The following is a 22,611-nucleotide window of genomic DNA, read 5'->3' as shown; positions in this document are numbered from 1 at the left end:
CCAGCTACTTGGGAGGTTGAAGCAGGAGAATAGCTTGAACTTTTGAGGTGGCGATTGCAGTGAACCGAGATTGCACCACTGCACTCCAGTCTGGGCAACCGAGCGAGACTGTCTCAAAAAAAAATTTTTTTTTTGTAGAGATGGCATCTTCCTTTATTGCTCAGACTGGTCTCAAACTTCTGACATCAAGTGATCTTTCCACTTTGTCTTCCCAAAGCTCTGGTGTCATGTATGTGGTATGAGTGTGTGGTGTGTGTGTATGTATGGGGGTGTCATAAATGTGGGTATGTGTCCTCCCAAAGTCATGAGCCACTGCTCCCAGCCCCTCTTCTTTTCTTTGGTACCCTGGCAGTGCCCTTCTTTCACTTGGTGAGACATGCACCCCGGGGACTGACCACCTGCTGGTGCACTTTTCTCCCTCTGGCATCACCCCTTTTTCCTCTACAGATTTTTCAGACTCCAACTCCTCCATCGCTCTCAGTGAAGCCTCATCTGCGCTGTCAGTTGTGGCCGCATTTATTTTCTGTGCGCTATCGCAGTTTCAGGTAGTTTCCCTGTAGTGCAGGGCTTCTCAGCCTGTGCACTGTGAGCTTGCTGGACTAGATGATTCGCTGGTGTGGTGAGGGCTCCTGTGCTTTGTAAGTGGCATCACTGGCCTCTGCCCACTAGATGCAAGTTGTGACCATCAAAATGTCTCCAAACTTTGCCAGGTATCCCCTGGGGGAAAAAATTACCCTAGTGGTTGAAAACCACAGGTAGGCAGCTTCCTCTACTGCAGACTGTGATGTGTGTCTTTCTCTAAAAACTGAATATTTCAGAGAGCAGTAACAATGGGGTGTATGTGTGTGTCGGGGATGTGTAACTATGGGGGGGTGAGGGGGTGTGTGTGTGTGTGTGGTGTGTGTTGGTGTGTGTGTATGGGGGTGTCATGTATGTGGGTATGTATGGTGTGTGTGAGTGTGTGTGTGTATGTGGTTGAGTGTGAGTATGTGGGTGTATGTGGGGTTTATGTGTGTGAAGGTGCATGTGTAAGTGTGTGGGGAGTATGTGTATCTATGTGTGTGGGAGTGTGTGTGTCAGCGGGATGTGTGTGTGGTGTGTGTAGAGGTATGTGCATTTGTATGGTAGGATGTGTGTGGGCAGGTATGCGGGTATGTGTAGGGTGTGTGTGTGTGTGTGTGTATATGTGTGTGTTATATGTGAAGGTAATGTGCATTTGTGTGGAGGGGTGTGTGTGGCCAGGTGTGCAGTTATGTGTAGGGTGTGTGGGAGTGTGGGTGTGGTATATCTGAAGGTATGTGTTTTTGTGTGGAGGGGTGTGTGTGTGTGTGTGTATGTATATGTGTATGTTGAATGAAAGAATGGGGAAAAAACCCACCAGGGGGGAATAATGTCACTACTTGATTCTAATCTTTTCATTATTTTGTTTCCATCAAGAAGAAAATTTGACAATACCGTTTATAATGTTGTTGAGTTTTAAAGCATCATAATTTTGAGGTGCAGTTCCTTAGAGAACAGTAGTCATGTGATATATGCTTTTCTGATCCACAATCGAAAAACTCCAGATCATGACATTTTGTAAGGAGGTGATTCAACTTCTCTGATCTATACAGATGGCCTAAAATCTGTTAATATTATCCATGTTATTGTATGAGAACTTAGTATTATTTAGTTGGGGGAAAACTATACCTACACCATAACCAATATTTCAACTTGAAGTGGCGATGGAATATAAAGTCGTTCTTAGATGTAACAGAAATGTACTCTGTGCTCTTGATAAGGTAATTTCTGGCAGTTACAAGTGACTAGTAAAAATGTAGACATAAGGATAATAATAAATGAGAAAAAAGAAACAGGTATATAGAGGAAGTAACACTTGATTCTAAATGGAAAAATTAGGAACATCTTCTTAGAAAAGATGCTATTTGAACTGCTTTAAAGATGCATAGGACTTTTCTAGATAAGAAAGCAGCATCTGCAAAAGTCTTGGAATTAAAAGGGGTACAATATATTCAAAGGAAGTCTCTGGCTGGAAGGAGCACAGCATGTGAGCTATGGAATATTTCAGATGAGGTGAAAAGATTGGTAGGGGCTAGAATATGAAGAGCTTTAAATCCTGAGATATAGAAATTTGGACTTAGGTATAGCAGTCCATCCTAAAGATTTAAAAAGAAAATGGCATGGTTACCTTTGTATTTCATAGAAATCTCTCTGGTTGAATGTGAAAGGTAGCCTAGAATGTGTGAAACTGGAACTTTGGAGACTAATTAGGGATCTGTTATAATAGTTTACAGGAGAAGTGGTGAAAAACATGATTCAAGACAGCAACACTAGGAGTGGAAGAAAAGGGGTGATTTCCCAAGACCATATGAAGTAGAAGTGACATGTTATTGGTAGTGGCATTGAGAGAGACACTAGGAGGACTCTCAGATTTCTAATTTGATTATCCACATGAATTGCAAAGCCATTAAACAAAGAGAGGATTTAGAAGGAACAGGTTTGAATGGACAAAGATGTGTTTGATTTTGGATATCCTGAAGTTAAGGCATTCAAGAACCTCTAGTTGGAGAAGTCAGAACTGGGACTCAGAAGAGAGATCAGAACCAGGGATATATTTGAGTTACTGTGAAGGAGTGGTAACCAATGCTATGGGAATGGAGGAGGTACCCCAGGGAAAGGGTATGAAGAGGAGAGGCAGACTCCTATCATGTACCACCAAGGAAAGCTTCAGCTAAGGGGAGCCTTGTTCTAAGGCTTTTATCTGAAACTTTAATCACCTGAAGGATTTGTATTTTAAGATTCAGAAAGAGAAAATAATGGAATTACTTTCATGTCCACTTGCATTGATTTATTTATTTTATTGGTATCAGAGAACTAGTGCTGAGATGCCTTAAAATAAGTACTCAGTTCTATTTACAGCTCTTTGTGAGTCAGGAAGTCACAACATCTTTGTAAATTTTGCAAGTCTTTGAGAACAGCCTTCATGATATGTGCTTTCAGACCACAGGCATATGGTGAGAGAGATCTTGCCTTCCAAAAGCAGTGATTGAAAAATAGGAGAGTTTGAAAATCATTTAGATAGGTTTTTGCACTGATTTAACATTAATGAATCCATTCTGTTTTAATAATTATCTTTATTCTCTTGAGGGTATACTTTGACCATGGCTTTCCATGTGTATCTATTTCAGAACTTCTTGTATTTTATCTGGCATATGGTCCATTTGTGCTAACGACTAGAAGTGCCATTATAGTCATTGTAATTGTGTAAACCAGAAACATTCTATTTAATTATTTCATGCTCAAATCAAGTTCTAGCCTATTTGCTGGTTGTGTTGGGTTACTATAAAAATGTGTCTGCCAAAACCAGTTGTAAGTAATTCGGTAATATGAACAGATTCTGATACTAATTGATCTGAATGTTTAACAGCAAATGATACAACAGTGTTTCTACATCAGCCGTAGTACAGTCCTTTTGTAGTTATAGTGATATTTTAAATCAGCAGATAAGATAGGGAAAATTAATCCAACAAAATCTTCTGTCAGTTTTAATATAACAAATAGAATTTTGTTGATTTAGTTGTTTTTTATGGTTCCCTTTCAGTTAAAAGGAGGAAAAAGTGACTTAAGAGTTATAAAAAATGTATTTTTAATTTAAATACAATTAAAATATATTGGCAATAATTCACTTATATCAGAATTGATTTTAAGAATTCACTGAATGGTAAATTGTTTATACCTAAGGAGGACAGAATTTAACAATAGATTTATAGACAATATTTTCAAAATAGATTGTTATGTGCAGTGAAAATTGAATACACATATGTATTTTATTATGGTACATTCTACTGGATATAGCATGTTCTTGAAAGAATTGAATTTAATTTTAATTTTTTATTGCTTTTAAAATAAACTAAATGAATGTTAATGTATTTGCCCGAAGACACAGAACCAGGCAGGGGCAGAGCCAATATGGAAACTCAGGTCATAGAGACTGCAGAGCTTATACATTTAGTTACCACCTTATGTATGGTGCTCTATCTGAGTCTTTCATGGTGTGTGGGTGGAGAACTCGAGCTCTTTGTTAGTTTCTTGTTCCTTTTCTTGTGGGGCTTTCTTTCATCTTTGCAAAGTGATCAGATAGGTGTAAATGAATAGGAAGCATGAAAATGTCATTGGCTTAAATGTGAGCTAATGAAATATGCAAACTGAATGAACAAATGGTGGAAATACCAGAAAGTTGTGTAATGTGGGATTATTTGCTAGTTTATCCTTGTTTCGTGATAAGTCTTGCAAATTGGTGACACTGACTTCATATATGTGAAGGTAATAAAGATCTATTGACTTTTTATCTTTAACCACTTTAATGTGCATTTTCAAATTCCTATTTATTTTTATGGAGGTATAATTTACATAGAGTGAAATGCTTTGATCATAAGTGTAAAGTATAAGTAGAGTCAGTTGAATAAATGATCACACCTGCATAACCCACGTGTCTATGAATATGTGGAAAACTCTATTAGCCTCAGAAGGTGTGTACATGCCCCATCACAGTCAGTCCCACGCCTCCCTCCACCCCTAACCAAAGATGACTGCTGTTCATATTTCTAGCAACATAGATTAGCTTTGTTTGTTCTAGAACATCAGATAAATGACATCATGCAGGATGTTCTGTTTTATGTTTGACTTCTTTAGTATATAGCTTTAAATCCTGAGATACAGAAATTTGGACTTAGGTATAGCAGTCCATCCTAAAGATTTTAAAAAAATGGCATGGTTACCTTTGTATTTCATAGAAATCTCTCTGGTTGAATGTGAAAGGTAGCCTAGAATGTGTGAAACTGGAACTTTGGAGACTAATTAGGGATCTGTTATAATAGTTTACAGGAGAAGTGGCGAAAAACATGATTCAAGACAGCAACACTAGGAGTGGAAGAAAAGGGGTGATTTCCCAAGACCATATGAAGTAGAAGTGACATGTTATTGATAGTGGCATTGAGAGAGACACTAGGAGGACTATAGTTGATAACAATCTGTTGTATACTTGAACATCCCTGAGAGGAGATTTTAAGTGTTCTCACCACAAATAATGTATGTGAGGTAGTGGATATGCTAATTAGCTTGATTTAGCCCTTCCTCAATGTATACAGATATCAAAACTTGTACATCATAAATATAATTTTTACAATTAAAAAATTTAAAAATTTATCCCAATACACCCAGTTATGTAACATGGATTTCTTATATATTATATGTTTTTATAAAATAATAGTAAAATGTGACTTACCAAGTGAAATAGAACTAAGTAAACTGAGAAGCAAAAAACAAATTTAATAAAAATAATCAGAAAACAAACATTAAAAAAACCCTCTCCCTGTCATTCCCATGTCCACCACCTTGCCTGGTACATGAGAGACATTCAAAACAAACATAAAACTAAAACCACCTTCATAGTGTGAAAAATCAGTGAAACTTAGACCTGAGGGCTAAGCTGAAGTTAGCCGGGCAAGAGTGAGCAGGAGGGTGGAAATAGGTCAGAGTGAGGAACAAAAAGAGTTCTGCAGCCGTACGCTGGGGAGCAGCTGCATTCATAAAACTGGAACATGACCAGGTTGACAGAAGCCTCGTGAGCCAAGGGGGTCCCAAGGCTGGAAGAGCTGAGGGGTGATCTGGGGCTGTGCTGTGCTGGAGATGCTCTCCATCTTCAGGGATTCTACTGTTGTAGCTTCAGAGAAAAAAAAATGATCACTTTGATATTTAATGCCTTCTTTATATCTTTTTCATTTTTTTAAATTTTTACCTTAAATTTTACTTCAACAGACACTGGCATTGTAAGTTTTTTTTTTTCTTTTACATGATAAATCATTGTTAATTCTTTTTTCTGTGGACTTTACTTTTTCCATCTTCCCTTTCTTTTTACCTCCACTTATCTTGCTTCCTTCTTCCATAAATATTTTTAAATGTTTACAGTATGCCAGACCCTAGAGAGAATTTGGAGACCTCTACTCTTGATTCTCATAGTTAAATCACCTTTAAATAGACTATACTTTGATCACATTTTGTTGATTTTGACCTAAACTGAGAATATCTGTCTCCTTGCACTCATTTCATTAATTCCTCTCTTCCTTCCTTCTTCCCTTCTTTGATTGGTAATAGGGACTTTTATTAATTACTGTGTACAAAATTAACACGTAAGGCAAAATATGAAGCAGAAAGTAAAAGCTCCTCTGTTTCCTCGCGTTTCAGTTTATCTTGCCCAAATCGGCCATCAAGGGTTAGATACATGCATACATACTCCTATCATGCCTTCAGCCAATACAGATTTTTAAACTTTTTGCCTGTCTGTACCTGTGTGATTTTTTTTTTCATTTTTCAAATAGCTAAATATCACATCATATGGATGAATCATATGTTATATTGTCTCTTACTAATAGATAGTCCAACTGTTTCAACCTTTTCAACAGGTACTGTACCAATGGTGCTTTGGTAAATATTCTTGTGCATATATTGTTGGGCAGAAAAAAGCAGTGCTTACATAGTGCTTTAAGATAAGCCCCTTAAAAGTGAAGTTGCTAATACAATTAAATATACGCTTAAAATTTTGATAGACCCTTTAAAGTTGCCTACCCAAAGGCTTCATCGATGTGTATTTCCATCAGTATGAAATTGCCCATTTGCTGGCATTTCAATAAGTGATTGGTAGTATCAGTCTTTTTAACTTTTTCAAATGGGTTTAAAATGAACTAGAATAATTTTTAATTTGCATTTCCCAACTACTTGTGAGGAAGAACGCTTTTTCACATTTTTCACTTCCATTTGTATTTCTGCTTTGAATTCCCTGTTCACAGCAGGAAGAGGTTTTTTATTTCCCATGTATTTTTATATTTCAGTAGAAGGTTAGTAAAAGCTGCTTCAGGAGCCACTATCCAGATACTATTTTAAAACGACATCTTTACAAAATGGGATATTGAAAGTGCTAGGGGCAAAGTTGAGTAATACCAGTGTGTAATGTCAGTTTCATCCATTTCTTTGGCCACTTTTTTTTAAACCTCTCTAATCCTCTGAATTTATAAAGCAGGCACCTACTATTTGTGTGAGAGTTAAATGTGTTTTGTCAGGTTAATAAGTGTGAAGTGCTAGAATGATAGCTGGTACCAAAATGCAGCTGTTGTCATCATTATTATTGTTGTTAAAACCACATCTATTAACATGTTGTTTAAGTGAGGAGTATCTTCCACGGAGAAAAAGTCCCTTGAATGGATGAACTAGCAATGCTAGTTCAACCACCAACAGTGATTCTAGATGTATCTCCCCTACATTCTCCCACATCGGCTTTTTGTTTTGTTTTTGTTTTTTGAGACATGGCCTTGCTCTGTCACCCAGGCTGAAGTGCAGTGGTGTGGACATAGCTCACTGCAGCCTCAATCTCCTGGGCTCAAGCAATCCTCCTGCCTCAGCCTCCATGGTAGCTGGAACAATAGATGCATGCTACCATGCCCAGAAAAAAATCTTTTAAATATTTTTTGTAGAGATGAGGCCCCACTGCATTACCCAGGCTGGTCTCAAACTCCTGGGCTTAAATGATTGTCTTGCCTCGCCTCCCAAAATGCTGGGATTATAGGCATGAGCCATGATGCCTGCCCAAAATTGGCTTTTTTATTCCTGGAATTCATGCATTTATATCACTTTTACAGTCTTAACAATGTAGCCAAAAAAGAAACAGAAAAAAACTCCAGTAAATGGAGTGTATTTGTGGCAGTGGAAGAGACTTGCTGTTCCGGACCTTGAAGTGGCACCACCCAGCATGTCATGGCACGTGTCACAGTAAAAAAACTGGACTTCCTTATTATACAAACTTCTGCTTCAAAGAAAGAAATGGATAAAGGGAAGCAAATCTACTCATATATCTTGCCCTCCACAAGGCCTTAGGGGTCTTACTGAGGCACAGATGTGTGGTAATTATGGTTAGATGGACTTATTCTTTTAAATTTTGAAATATTTAATTGACAAAGATGGTATATATCAGAGTGTACAACATAAAGATATGATATAAATTGTTAATTATCATAAATTAACACATCCCTTGCCACCCATTCTGTATATTAGATCCTCAGAACTTACTCATCTTATAACTGAAAATTTTTGCTCTTTGATCAATATCTCCCCATTTCCCCTGCCCCCCAGCCCCTATGGCCACCATTCTACTCTCTGTTGCCATGAGTTCAACTTTCTTAGACTTCACATCTGAGTGAGATCATGCAGTATTTGTCTTTCTCTCTGTCTTATTTCACTTAGCATGTCCTCCAGATTTATCCATGTTGTTACAAATGACAAGATTTCCTGCTTTTTAAAGGCTGAATGGTATTCCATTGTGTATCTACACCACATTTTCTATATCTGTTTATCCGTAGATGGACTCTAAGGCTGATTCCATATCTTGGCTGATCCCAATATCATATCATCCAGTAATCCCACTAGTAGAAATATATTCAGAGGAAATTAAGTCAATATGTTGAAGAGGTATCTGCACTCTCATGTTCAGTGAATAATGCTGCAGTGAACCTGAGAGTGCAGATGCCTCTTCCACATACTGATTGCATTTCCTCTGAATATATGTCTACTAGTGGGATTACTGCATCATATGATTTTTCCATTTTTAATTTTTGGGGGAAACATCACACTGTTTTCTATAGTGGCTGTACTAATTTACATTCATACTACCACTATGCAAGGATTCCCCTTCCTCCATATCTTTTCTAATACTTGTTATTTTTTTGTCTTTTTTATCATAGCCTTTCAAACAGGTGTGAGGTGACATCTTACTGTGGTTTCATTTCTTGTGTCTTTATTTTTCTTCATTTCTCTGATGGTTAGTGATATTAAGCACATTTTCATATACCATTTGGCCATTTGTATGTCTTCTTTTAAGAAATTAATATTCTTATTAATTCCAGTTAATTAGTGGTGAGATAAGGATCTGATTTCATCTTTCTGCTTGGCATATCCCATTATTCCAAACAAGTTACTGAAGAGACTGTTCATTTCTTTATCAAAAGTCAGTTGACCATAAATGTATAGATTTATTTCTTGGCTATCTATTCTGTTCCATAGGTTTACATGTTTGGTTTTATGCCAGCACCATGTTGTTTTGATTACTTTAGCTTTGTAGTATATTTTGAAGTCAAATATTGTGATGCCTCCAAGTTTGTTCTTTTGGCTTATAATTGCTTTAACTGTTTTGGGATCTTTTGTGGCTTGTGTGAATTTTAGGATTTTTTTTCTATTTCTGTGAACAATGCCATTCGAATTTTTATAGGGATTGCATTGAATCTGTAGATTATTTTGGGTAGTATGGATATTTTAACAGTACTAAATTTTTCAATTCATTAACATGGGACACCACATTAATTTGTGTCTTTAATTTCTTTCATCAACATCTTATAGTTGTTAATGTACAGATATTTCACCTTCTTGGTTAAATTTGTTTCCATATTTTCATTTTTAGGTTATTGAAAGTGAGATTGTTTTGTTAATTTCTTTTTTGGATAGTTTGTTGTTAGTGTATAGAGGCACAACTGATTTTCGTATGTTGATTTTGTATCCTGCAACTTTACTGGATCCATTTACACTTGATAAAATGTTAATGCATAACTGGAAATGCAAAACCTTTTTGAAATGTGAGTTGCTTCTTAAAAAATTATCTTCAACACAAGATTGGCAAGATGAGGTTCCATTTATTACTAAAAGGAACCTTATATCTCAGTTTCTGATTAAATATTGATACTTGGTTAGTTTCTATATGGGAACAGTCTCAGAGGAAACAGTGACAGACAGTGATATGTGAGGACACGAGAAGGCTCACCATGCTAACATCTCATTCTCTAACCTTCAGAGGTAAAGAACTTTGCCTTTAGATTTTATGTGTTGGCTATTTGGCTATTTTGTCTTCCAAGTCCTACCTGGAGGAGAAACAATTAAATTACTCTCAGTTACTAATAGCCTAATTGAAATGTATGATATTCTTTTTATTTATAACAGATAAGTAAGATTAAGGCATGGAAGAAATTGAAAGTTATGGATTAGGAGGGATAATGGAATTACTTTGAAATTTGTGCCGTACTTGAAGAAGGCAAGCCTGGATAAGATGACAGAAAAGGTGACTTGAAGGCGTTAGTTGTCTGAGGTGGGAGAGATGAGGGCAGGAGAGTAATAGTAAATACAGATGAAGGCATTTGTGAGACAGGTAAAAGGACAGTGATTTCATTTACACGTGGGTCCTGTTCTGCCTCCACCCACCCTGTCTGTCTTGCCAAATTTTATCCCTGTGGAACCAAGATTAGTAATATGTTAAATCAAATATAAACAGATGTTTTCTCCTACTTCTCCCATTTTCCTTCTCTTACTTTTTTATCCTCTACCTTCTCCTCATAAGATTTGGACTGTTTAACTTATTCTCTAAATCATAGAAGAGACGATGTATAAAAATGGAGAATTTCCTCTCCTCTTGAATATGCGTCAATAGTATGTGATTTTTCCATTTAATCATTTATTTAGTCAGTCATTCATTTATTTAGTAAGGCAGTTGGTCAACAAAATTTTGGGAGTTCTGAAAAATACCAAAAGTAAAACATCAATATTTTAAAAGCCCACTTCTTTATTTATAGCCTGGATATGTATTTTTCAAGTATAGTTTGACTATAATATAGGTAAATTATTTATTACATTTAACCAGGATAGGGAACTTAAACAGAAAAGCAGGTTAGAAAAATTTAGTTTTTGACATCTTGAGTTTGAGATGCCTCTACTTAGGTCATGCAGGTGGAAATGTCTCATAAGCAAGTGGAAAATGAGTCTAAAGGTCAGAAAGAGATTTGGGCTGAAGATATCTGTTTGGAGTTATTAGTTTAGAAAATTTTAGAAACCTTACTACTTCCAGGAGACTGATTTAGTAATAGTTCAGCTTTTGATAAGGTTAAACAGAATTGCCTTTAAAAAAATCTATTACATTATAAAACTTTTTTTTCAAATGTTTGGTTTTATAACATTGTCTTAACTTTTAAGTAATTCTCTACTGTCAAATTCCTGTATGTATTTAATTATTTCTGTTCTGCCTTTTGTGTCTTTCTGAGTTGATAGTCTGATCCTAATACATAAAAAAATCTATGTTATAGCAAAGGATTCATCACAGATAAGAAGACTAATTAAAACATCGATCAGTTAGTGTGACCTTTATGAATTCTGTATAGAAGGGTTAGCATTTATTATCTAGTTAAGACTTGTGAATTTATTATTTGGAAATCTTTTACTCATGTTTGTGATAGAATATATGAGACTCTAAAATATCAAGGTATGTCATTGCAACATGTTAATAATTTGCTGATAAGCATAAAGACCAATGAAAAGGCAGAATTTAGTGAAGCAAATGGCTAAAACTGACAATAAAAATGTAAACAGGATATTAGCTAATTAATATTTTTCCCTTTTGTTTTTTCCACTCTGTCATTTGGCAGACAACTTGAAGAATGATACATTCAATGTGGACTAAATTTTATAATATCCATTTCTTAATGCTCCCAAGTTTGAGGCAAATCAAAATCCAACTTGGTCTATAAATGTTTATACCATTTTAGAGATTGAGTTTTGAATTCCTGTCCTCGTCTTCTTTGCATCTAAATAACAAGTGTTACCCTACAACCCTTTATCATCTACCTTTGTTGCTTGCCTGTCAAATACAATACTGCTATTTTAAATTTCTGAACTGCCTCCTTTTCTTCCAAATGGGGGGCATTGATTATACCATATTAAATCATTTCTTTGTTTTCTTGCTGAAATACTTATCACACTTTTTTGTATACTTGTAAATGTGTTGTCAGAATCAAAAAGTGTTGTGTTACATGTAGAATATAGCATAAGGAACATAACAAATGCTGGAATGCTTAGGCTATCTCCAAATGTCAAAACAGGAAATGTTTTTTTGTTTAAAACTTTTTCTGAACATTTCATATACTTCCAAACATACTACAGAGGATAGACAGTGTGTTAAAGATGAACTTAAGAGTTCTGAGAAATTCTCTTCCTGTTACCACATTTTCCCCCTTTGTAGATGTTACTGATGTGTTCTAGCAACCAGTTGATGGGCTCTTTTGCCTAGGTGTGAGCAGTAGAATTTTAAAATAGTTATCTTGCAGATCACAGTTCTTGACATTTCAAATTTTTTAAAAAACAAACTTCTGAAATTAAAAAGTGTTCAAATGTTACAGAAAAATTACATCTGTTGTTGGTTAGCAGTCAGGTCAAATTGAGCAATGCCTTGTGAAGCCTATTGTATTTCTCTAAATATAAAATACATTTTACGTTTTGAAAAATGACTGATGTCAAACTCACTAATATTTGAGTTTATCTGAGTATAACAGAGTGATGTTTTGAAAGGGTAATCAAATGTTTTCTCTCAATAGTGTCACCTTTTAAAATATCTAATAAAATTGTAGAGTTTAATTATTTTTATTCTATTAGGATTTTTCATGAGGGGGAATTTGTTCTTTCAGTAGTCTAATTTGTGTTTGAAAAGTAATGTTAATAGCCTTTTTTTTTTGAGATGGAGTCTCGCTCTATCACCTAGGTTGGAGTGTAGTGGCACAATCTTGGCTCACTGCCATCTCCACCCCACCCCCCCACCCCCAGGTTCAAGCATTTCTCCTGACTCAGCCTCTGGTGTATCTTGGATTACAGATGCCTGCCACCACACCCAGCTAATTGTTTTTGTATTTTTAGTAGAGACAGGGTTTTGCCATGTTGGCTAGGCTGGTCTTGAACTCCTAAACTCAGGTGATCCACCTGTTGCTCTTTGGCCTCCCAAAGTGCTGGGATGACAGGCATTAGCTACTCGCTCAGCCTGTTAATAGCTTTTAATGAACAGTAGAAGTCTAAGCAAATGACATCATATGTTTCAGTAATTTTATGCCACTTTATTTAAGAATGTACAGTAACCTCTTAAGGCAAGATTTCTTTATGTGATATTTGTGACTGTATCATTCACTTTTGTATGCTTTTTTTTTCATTTAGAGAATTTATCTATTTAAGTGAAATATGTGTTACTCTATTTAGTAGTAGTAGAAGAAAAACGAATTTGAAGGTCACAAATAGATTACAGAGAAGTAGCAGCTAATTTTGCATATTTTTACAATGAAGCCTTCAGAAAAATGAGGCCAAGTAAGGACATAGTCATTGATATCTTAGGAATGTGTTTTAAAGGCTTCTTAGCCAGGAAAGGGGTATGAAAGATGGTGACAAGGCTAATAACAAGTGTTTGGGTGCTGAGTTGCTTTTGGTCATGAACATGAGGGATAAGCTAAGTGAAGAATATCCAAAACATCCCCTCTTATGCATCTACGTTATTCTGCATCTCTGCAACTGCAGTGAGGCAGCAATTTTAAGATATAAAATCAAATGAGACTCGAGGGGAATACATTTAAGTGTGCACATTATTTGAAACAAAGCAAGATGAATTGACAAGCATCTCATGTAAATTTTGAAAACAAACCAACAAAAAACACCACCATAACCATGTAAAGTTTCTGCCCAGCAATAGATGGTAAATCATAAATTATAATGAATGACTTATTATTTGTAATTTCACATGTGTATAAAATCATTAATTTTTTATTTAGTGTGTCATACTGTTTTAAAGAACATAAAACTATGTATAAATCAATCTGGACTTTATTTTTGGATAAACTTACTCTTCAAAAAGGTCTTAATAAACTGTTCATCCATAAATTATGTCGTATGAAAAAATGAGCTTTCTTATGAAGTCTTAGAAGTTAGAAAGAATACCTACTTAAGGCAATATGACAGTTTCTTTTAATGTGTTAGTTAACACTGTCAGGAATTTAAAATTGGCTACTAAATTTTTTATAACACCTGAACCAACCCTTACTTGTAATTTATTTTTAAGTAGTTTGGTAATGTTACATGTTTTTGTTATTATATTACATATTCTGTTTTTGTTACTTTGGGTAAGAAAATCACTGAGGGTCAGATTGGATGCACAGAGGAAATCTCACTGAATTGGGAACCAGCAGCAATGGAAGACAAGACTGTTTTGGCACTGATCAGCTGAGTGAGCCTAACTACTCTGCTGACTTCATTTCCTCTCTCTGTACTTGAAAGATTCATGAAGAGCTTCCATTGACTGAGCCCCTGCTCTGTGCCAGGTAGCATTATTGCCAATCTTTGCAACAGTATACACTCTGGGCATTATTATACCCGTCTTATAAATGAAGAAACTGAAGCTCAAAAGGTTAAACAACTTACCCAAGGTCACACACCTAAAAAGTGGTTAATACTGAAGTTCCAGACCATCTAGCTATAAAATCTGTGTGGTTTAGCTCATCAATTTGTCATTCTCTGAATTACATACATTTTACTTTGGGAGTCTTTGCCATGATCCTATCTCTGCATTTTTATAAAAGTAGCTTTTTTTATTGCTGAGAATTCTCCTAAAAATGTAAAATTGATTTTAACTGACCACATTTTATACAGTTGTGCCTTGACAATTTTTTCTAAATTTGATTGGTTCTTAAATATTTTATCACAGATCTTCTTAATGTAAGCTAACTGCATGCAGTCTTTCAAATATGATGTTCTTTTCCATTTATGTAACTGTTAATAAAATTATTGAAAGATAGTGTCCTCATACATCTCAGAGTTAAAATTCTCTTTATGATCACTTTTTACATAGTTTTTTCCAATCAATCTTGTGTAATTATTTTATCAGATGTTTGTCAGGTTTCATATGAAGTCCCTCTGGCTATGAATTTTGCATTGAAATAGAATAATTTAAAAGGAAAAAGTACAGCTCAAAAGTTTGCTAGCTTTCTAGCATTGGTATATATCTTTTTTAAAGAGGATATAGATTTATACAGTCTTGGTTTGTCATTCAAACTTATGCCAGTTCATCTCTTTCAAAATGTAATTCTATTGCTCTCTTATATTTTCCTCATAGATGCTGGGGGCCAACTATATAAAAATATATTCATGTATATTCAGAGGTTTCTTTTGTAATAGAAAGTCTAAATGTTGTAAGGCTGAAGAAATCAACATTGACCAAAAACAGCTGCCCTGTTTTAGCAAGATATACATTAATTTCCCCAGAGGTTAAAATGTTTTAAAAATACAAATGAAGTATAGTCCCCATAGAATGAGGATGATAATAATAAACCATTTTAATTACTTCTAAAAATGCAGCCTTGAGCATTCTTATCTTCTTATTACATCCAATGGCTTAGCTTCCTCTGGGTGCCTATATCCCAGGCAAAGCTTCTGTGGCAATTATGACTGTGTTTCATCTTATGCTTCTATACTTGGCATCCAAACATGGAATTTAGAAATTGACTTTGGTGTAATTTGATAGAAATAGATATAATGTGATTTGCCTTTTTTTTTTTTTTTTTTTTTTTTTTTTTTTTTTTTTTGTCTATGGGTTTGATATCTGGCTGTTAAAAACCTCCATAACTCAGTTCTGAAAGTTTACAATGTGGGGAAGTTGGGATGGAAATGGAGTAAGGTAGAATATACTTACCTCTGTTGTAAACTTGGGAGGTATATTTATTAGGGTTTATGAATTTCAAACCAGAGAGTCAGGCTTAATGCTAACTCCCCCAGCTTTATATTCCCCTGTAAAAATTATAAGATAGTCTTTGATAATGATATGCATCAGCTAGTGCCAAATAAAATCTCATTAAAGGATATTAGTTAAAGGAAGGGCTGCATTTAGACTTAATGAGTAATATTTTGCATATTACAATACCTAATCATAGATTTTCTTTTTTTTTCTCTCCTCTTTTGAGATGTAGTCTCACTTTGATGCCCAGGCTGGGGTGCAGTAGCTCTATCTGGGTGCACTGCAAACTCCATCTTCCAGGTTTAAGTGATTCTCCTGCCTCAGCCTCCCGAGTAGCTGGGACTATAGGCACCTGCCACCACACCTAGCAAATGTTTGTATTTTTAGCAGAGATGGTGTTTTGCCATATTGGCTAGGCTGGTTCTGAACTCCTGACCTCAATTTAGCCACCCACCTTCGCCTCCCCAAGTGCTGGGATTACAGGTTTGAGCCACTGTGTCCAGCCTAAACTCATAGATTTTCTAGTAGTTGAGTGGACACAAAGTTTTTCCTTATTTACTTATTAAAGTATATTACATACAATACATGACAACCTCTCCTTCAAAGATATTAATGTATTTCCACCTAAGTCGATCTATCCCCAAATCTACCCTTTTCTCTGGAAACAAACATTGTTATCAACTTAGTATGTATCCTCCAGACATTTATTTGGTGTGTGTATTTATATACAGACATAACTTATTTTATTGCACTTTGCTCTATTGTGCTTGACAGATAACACGTGTCTTACAAATTAAAGGTTTGTGGCAACTCTACATTGAGAATATCTATCACAGCCATTTTTCCAATAGCGTGTGCTCACTTTGTATCTCTGTGTCACATTTTGGTAATTCTTGCAGTATTTCAATAAATGCTTTTATTATCGTATCTGTCATGGTGATATGTGATCACTGATCTTTGATATTACTATTGTAATTGTTTTGGACTGCCATGAACTGCACCCACTTAAGAAGGTGAACTTAAATGATCAGTGTTGAATGAGTTCTGATGCTCCACCAACTAGCAATTCTTCCATCTTTCTCCCTCTCCTCAGGCCTCCTTATTCCCTGAGACATAACAATGTTGAAATTAGGCCAATTAATAATCCTACAATGGCCTTTAGTGTTCAGGTGAAAAGAAGAGTCACATATCACTCATTTTAAATCAAAAGCTTGAAGTGATTAAGCTTAGTAAGAAAGGCATAGTGGAGGCTGAGAGGCTGAAAACTAGGGCTTTTGCACAAAGTAGCCAATTTGTAAATGTAAAGGAAAAATTATTGATGGGAATTAAAAATGCTACTCCAGTGAACACATGTATGATAAGAAAGCAAAACAGCCTTATTGTCGATACAAAGTTTGAGTACTCTACATAGAAGATTAAAGCAGCCACAACACTGCCTTAAGCCAAAGCCTAATCCAAAGTAAGGACCTAACTCTGTTCAATTCTGTGAAGGCTGAGTTGAGAAAACTACAGAAGAAAAGCTGGAAGCTAGCAGACGTTTGTTCATAAGGTGCAAGGAAAGCAGCCATCTCCATAACATAAAAGTGTAAAGTGAATCAGCAAATGCTGATAGAGAAACTGCAGCAGGTCATCCTGAAGAGCTAGCTAAGATCATCGATGAAGGTAGCTACATGAAACAGAGTTTCAGTATTGATGAAACAGACTTCTACTGGAAGAAGATGCCATCTAGGACTTTCATAGCTAGAGAAGAGAAGTCAATGGCTGGCTTCAAAACTTCAAATGAAAGATTAACCCTTTTGTTAGGGGAACATGCAGCTAGTGACTTTAAATTAAAGCCAATGCTCATGGACCATTCTGAAAATCCTAGGGCCCTTAAGAATTATGCTAAACCAACTCTTCCTGTGCTATAGAAATGTAACAACAAAGTTTGGATGTGATAGTACATCTATTTATAGCATGATTTACTGGATATTTTAAGCCCACTGATGAGACTTACTGCTCAAAAAAGATTCCTTTCAAAATATTACTGCTCATTGACAATGCACATGGTCACCCAAGAGCTCTGATGGAGATATGGGGGAGATTAATGTTGTTTTCATGCCCACTGACAGCATTCATTCTGCTGCCCATGGATTAAGGAGTTATTTAGACTTTCACATCTTCTTATTTAAGAAACACGTTTTGTAAGGCAGTCATTGCGGTAGCGATTCATCTGATGGATCTGGGCCAAGTAAATTGAAAATGAAAGGATTCACCATTCTAGATGCCATTGAGAACATTTATTATTCATGGGAGGAGATCAAGCTATCGACATTAACAGGAGTTTGGAAAACGTTGATTTTAACCTTCATGGATGACTTTAAGGGGTTCAAGACTTCAGTGAAGGAAATAACTGCAGATATGGTGAAAATGACAAGAAAACTAGAATTAGCAGTGGAGCCTGAACATGGGTCTGAGTTACTATAATCTCATGATAAAACTTGAATGGATGAGGAGTTGGTTCTTATGGACAAGCAAATAAGTAGCTTCTTCGGATGGAATCCACTCCTAGTGAAGATGCTATGAACATTGTTGAAATGACAACAAAGGATTTAGAATATTACATTATTATAGTTAAGAGGATTGACTCCAGTTTTGAAAGAACTTCAACTGTAGGTAACATGCTATCAAACAGCATCACATGCTACGGAGAAATATCTCACAAAAGGAAGAGTCAACTGGTACAACAAATTTCATTGTTTACTTTTTTTAAGAAATTGCCACAACCCTCTGAAGCTTCAGTAGCCACCGCTCTTATCAGTCAACAGCCATCAACATGAAGGCAAGACCCTCCACCAGCAAAAAGATGAGGACTTGCTGCAGCCTCAGATGATTATTAGCGTTTTTTAGCCATGAAGTATTTTTTGATTATTATTTTTACACATATGCTATTGCATACTTAATAGACTACACTATAGTATAAACATAACTTTTATATACACTGAGAAACCACAAAATTTATGTGATTCACTTTATTTTGATACTTGATTTATTGCTGTGATCTGAAACCAAACCTGAAATATTTTTGAGGTGTGGATGTATGGATGGACAGATGGACAGATGGACAGACAGATAGATATATAGATGAGGTATGCCTGGATAGATAGAGAAAATGTACAGTGTTGTTTTATGTGTATGTGTTTTTTATAAATAGTGTCCTACTGTGTATTACTGATCATCTTTCAATTAAGTTTTTTAAAAGTTTCCCAGTTATCTCTGGTTAAAAAGTTTTATACTACCATTTCCACCTCAGGCATAACTGTGAAGGAGATGACTTTTTTTCTTGGTCTCTGTTATTTTGCTCATTACCTCTCTCATCCATCTTCAGTTTTCAAAACCCCTCTCTCTATACACATTTAGTGTCTTTTCTGTCCTTACCCTGCCACTGAGACTCTAAACAAGATTCCTATATTTCACTTTGAACTTGTCAATGTATTACTTACCAAATTGTATATTAATCCTTGGAACCAAGCATAAAATAAAAAGCTGTGTGCCAGTTAAAAGATACTCTAGTACCAATAAGACAGTGGAGGAAATATTTTGGGGATCATGGGTCTCTTCTCTGTCCTGAAGTCTCACCTGTCAGTTTCCAGCTCATTCTGTGAGACCACAAAGCCAACTCTTCCAAATGATATTTTGAAAGAAAAAAGTGCACATTTTGAACAGGCCTTACATTTTGGTGTGGAACCTCTTGTCAGAGTTCTAATTTATAATCTGAAATTATGGGCTCCTCTCCTTAGCCAGGAGCAAGACAGTGAATGCTTAACAAGATTGTTCAACAATTATAAATGAAAAGGAGACAGATTATCTGCTAATATATAAAAGCAGTACTCCTGCTGCTGTTATGTGGTAGTGATGGTTGTGACACTCTTACTGAGCCTACTGGACCTAAAATATCAGGAGATATTGCAAGATGGAAGAGGCCATCAAACCACAGCATGGCCACAGCCCTAGGAAAGAGCTGTTGGGTCCCCCACTCGAGGCGTTTGTCTCCTCTTGGGTCATGTTGGATCCAAAACATTAAACATAATTTGTTAGCGATATAATCTTTCATAGTTTTCAAATTCATCATCCTGATGCTGTTCTCTACCTTGAAGAATATGTACCTACTTATTAAGTACCAGGTACAATGCCAGCCATTTTGCAATACTTCATGTTTAATAAATGTCAGATTTAATAAGATAAAGATTAAGATATGCGTTGTATGGGTGAAACCATTGAAGTTCAAGGTTGCCCAAACCAAAGTGATTACTTCGTAATTCAAACTGAGATGGAGTTAACTCCAAAGTCTGTCTTTTTCACTGTACCTTGCAGCTTTTTCTTCGTGTCCCCTGGTTCAGTCAACCAATGGTGTACAAATTATTTTACAAACAATCATGTATAATATTTTGGATTCTCATTTTTTGAGTCTTGTTTGTGGAAAGTTTTAAAAATAAGTTTCATAACTAGGTATACTATGCAAATGTAATTTGCCACTTTGGAAATTCTGCCAGCCAAAACCCACTTAAATGCTTGCTGATAGAAATTTTCTTTTCACCAAAAGCATCTGCTATCTAACATAATGACCAATAGCAAGAAGCCACTCAAATACTCAGGGCTGTTCACTGACTAGACTTGTTTTTCTATTCCCAAATTCTTAAATTAACGAAAGTCCTGAGTTTTGTTTAGGGATTACACAAATTCTATAGGTTTAACAATGCTCTACAGGAGTTTTGGAAGGGGAATTAGAATTTTCTTTCTCTGGCTATCCAGTTATCTGATAGTTATTTTATATAATACATTATTGTGGTTTGACTTTTAAGAATTTTTTATTGTTACAAAATGAATTGTTACTACTTCAAATTATTTTCCTGTTAAGTAAGATATTTGTACCACATGTAATTTCTCTATACATTTTGTATTATATTTAGTGATAACACAGCATACCTAAAATGACCTGTTTTTGTGTGTATACTATTAATTGATATATTTGCTGTGTATTGATACTTGAATTCATTAATGCAAAATTTATTGAAGAAAATAAGATTGATTTTTCTGGACTTTTATTTCTTGCCTCAGTTCTAAGAATTTTGTTTTGAGAAGATAACGCTATTTTAAGTCTAACAAAATATCTTAAGGTTATTAGATATATTCATGTTTAGCAAACTATTCAGAAATTTATTGAAAAATCAAATCAACTAATTTTTTTGAATTTTGAGTAAAGCATAACATTTATGCACATTCACAAGGTGAGATACCCCTGTTACTTAATGTGATTTATATTGTGCACATAGCAAAGCTGTGTTTGTAAGTTTTAAGGGTTGCATGTTAGCATGGTGGGAGATAGGGAGACTCAAGACCTTGTGCATGTGCTTGTTTTATTCACCAACACTATCCCACAGGTATTTGTGAAATAGTTTAGGGATGGCATTCAGTATGTACTGGTGGCTTGTATTTTAGAAATGCAGGCAAGATCTCGTTTGTAAATTTCTTGGATTGAAAATATCTTCAAGATAGTGTTCTTAGCTTCTTAGACTGTTTAATGATTTAAATTTTAGAGAACAAAACCTCATGAAGCCACTGGCAATATTATTAAGCTTATTATCACCTTTATAATCAGTCTTTTTGCATATTGTAGTTGTCCACCCACCTGAATACTAGCCAACTTTCATTTATTTATTTAATTTCCCCCAAAGAATGCTGTCCTACTGCATTGTGACATTTTCACAATAACATATATTGTTTCATGCTTAGAAATTTAAGTTAATAGTGACATTTCCATTTTGTTTTACAGAGCATCAGGGCATCGGGCCTTATCCTGTTGGAAACAATCCTTTTTGGGTCTCTGCTCCTGTACTTTCCAGTAAGTAACATCATCATGTTTTTAAAGTAGACATGTATTTTATATTGCATACTGTAAAGCTACTTTTTACACACATACGCACACACACACCCCTGTTGTTACCAGGAAGTGCAGGAGTTCTTGGCTCTTGTCTTACTTGAGAGAAAGAATTTGGCCAAGAGAAGTAAAGTAAGCAAAGGTTTTTTGAAGGAAAAGAAAGAGCAGAGTTTATTGAAGGAAGTTGTTGATGAAAAGAGTGAAACTCTAAAATACTTGAAGAGGTTTATTCTGAACCAAATATGAATGACCATGGCCCATGACACAGCCCTTAGGAGGTCCTGGGAGCATGTGCTCAAGGTGGTTGGGTTGCAGCTTGGTTTTCTACATAGAGACATTACACTTCAATCAGATTCATTTGAGAAATATGTTGGCTTGGTCCAGAAAGGAAGGACAATTCGAAGTGTGGGGGGCTTCCAGGCTATAGGTGAATTTAAACATTTTCTGGTTGACAATTGGTTGAATTTGTCTGAAGACCTGGGATCAATAGAAGGGAAATGTTCAGATTAAAATAAAAGATTGTGGAGACCAAGGTTGTTTTGAGGTCTTATACTGGCTGCCCTTAGAGACGATAGATGACAGATGTCTTCTATTGGTCCTTTAAAAGGTGCTAGACACTCAGTTGATATCTTTAACTGACTTTTAAAAGGTGCTGGACACTCAGTTAATATCTTCAGGTAGGGCCTGGAAGAAAAACATCTAGCTATGTTAATAGAGATTCTTTACAGATGCAGATTTTCCCCCAGAAAGGATGGCTTTGCAAAGGCCAAAAAAATTTGCATATTTTGGCCTTTGCAGGTCCAAAATATGGCACAGAAACATGTTTTGGGGTAAAAATATTTTGATTTTCTTCTTTGTCATGTAATGTTATGCTGGAGTCAGACAGGAAAGTAAGTCATGATATATAGGGTTAAATAAAACCCATCTGACGAAAAGTTATTGTTTGTAGGGCATGATTCCCCAGACCCCTTAGATAGGAATTTGGGCAAGGTAAATAAAAATCAGAGCTTGGCCATTCAAAGTACACTCCAAGAGAAGAGTGGGCTGGTCTGGCTGGAAATCAGTAGCAAAGCAG

At 35.6% G+C, this 22,611-nt stretch overlaps 1 protein-coding gene across 1 annotated transcript in view; it reads left to right on the top strand.

Annotated features, from left to right (window-relative positions):
- GPR158 (G protein-coupled receptor 158) overlaps positions 1 to 22,611 on the top strand; it is a 398,680-nt gene that overhangs the window by 247,164 nt on the left and 128,905 nt on the right. The window contains exon 5 of the mRNA XM_012450142.3: positions 21,432 to 21,500. Coding sequence (XP_012305565.2) covers positions 21,432 to 21,500 — 69 coding nt within the window. The remainder of the gene's footprint in view (positions 1 to 21,431; positions 21,501 to 22,611) is intronic.

This window comes from Aotus nancymaae, unplaced genomic scaffold, assembly GCF_030222135.1.
Source record: "Aotus nancymaae isolate 86718 unplaced genomic scaffold, 86718_ANA_hifiasm-v0.15.2.pri h1tg000077l, whole genome shotgun sequence".
Classification (NCBI taxonomy): domain Eukaryota; kingdom Metazoa; phylum Chordata; class Mammalia; order Primates; family Aotidae; genus Aotus; species Aotus nancymaae.
The sequence above is the reverse complement of the archived record's forward strand: the minus strand, read 5'-3'. Positions and strand labels throughout refer to the sequence as shown.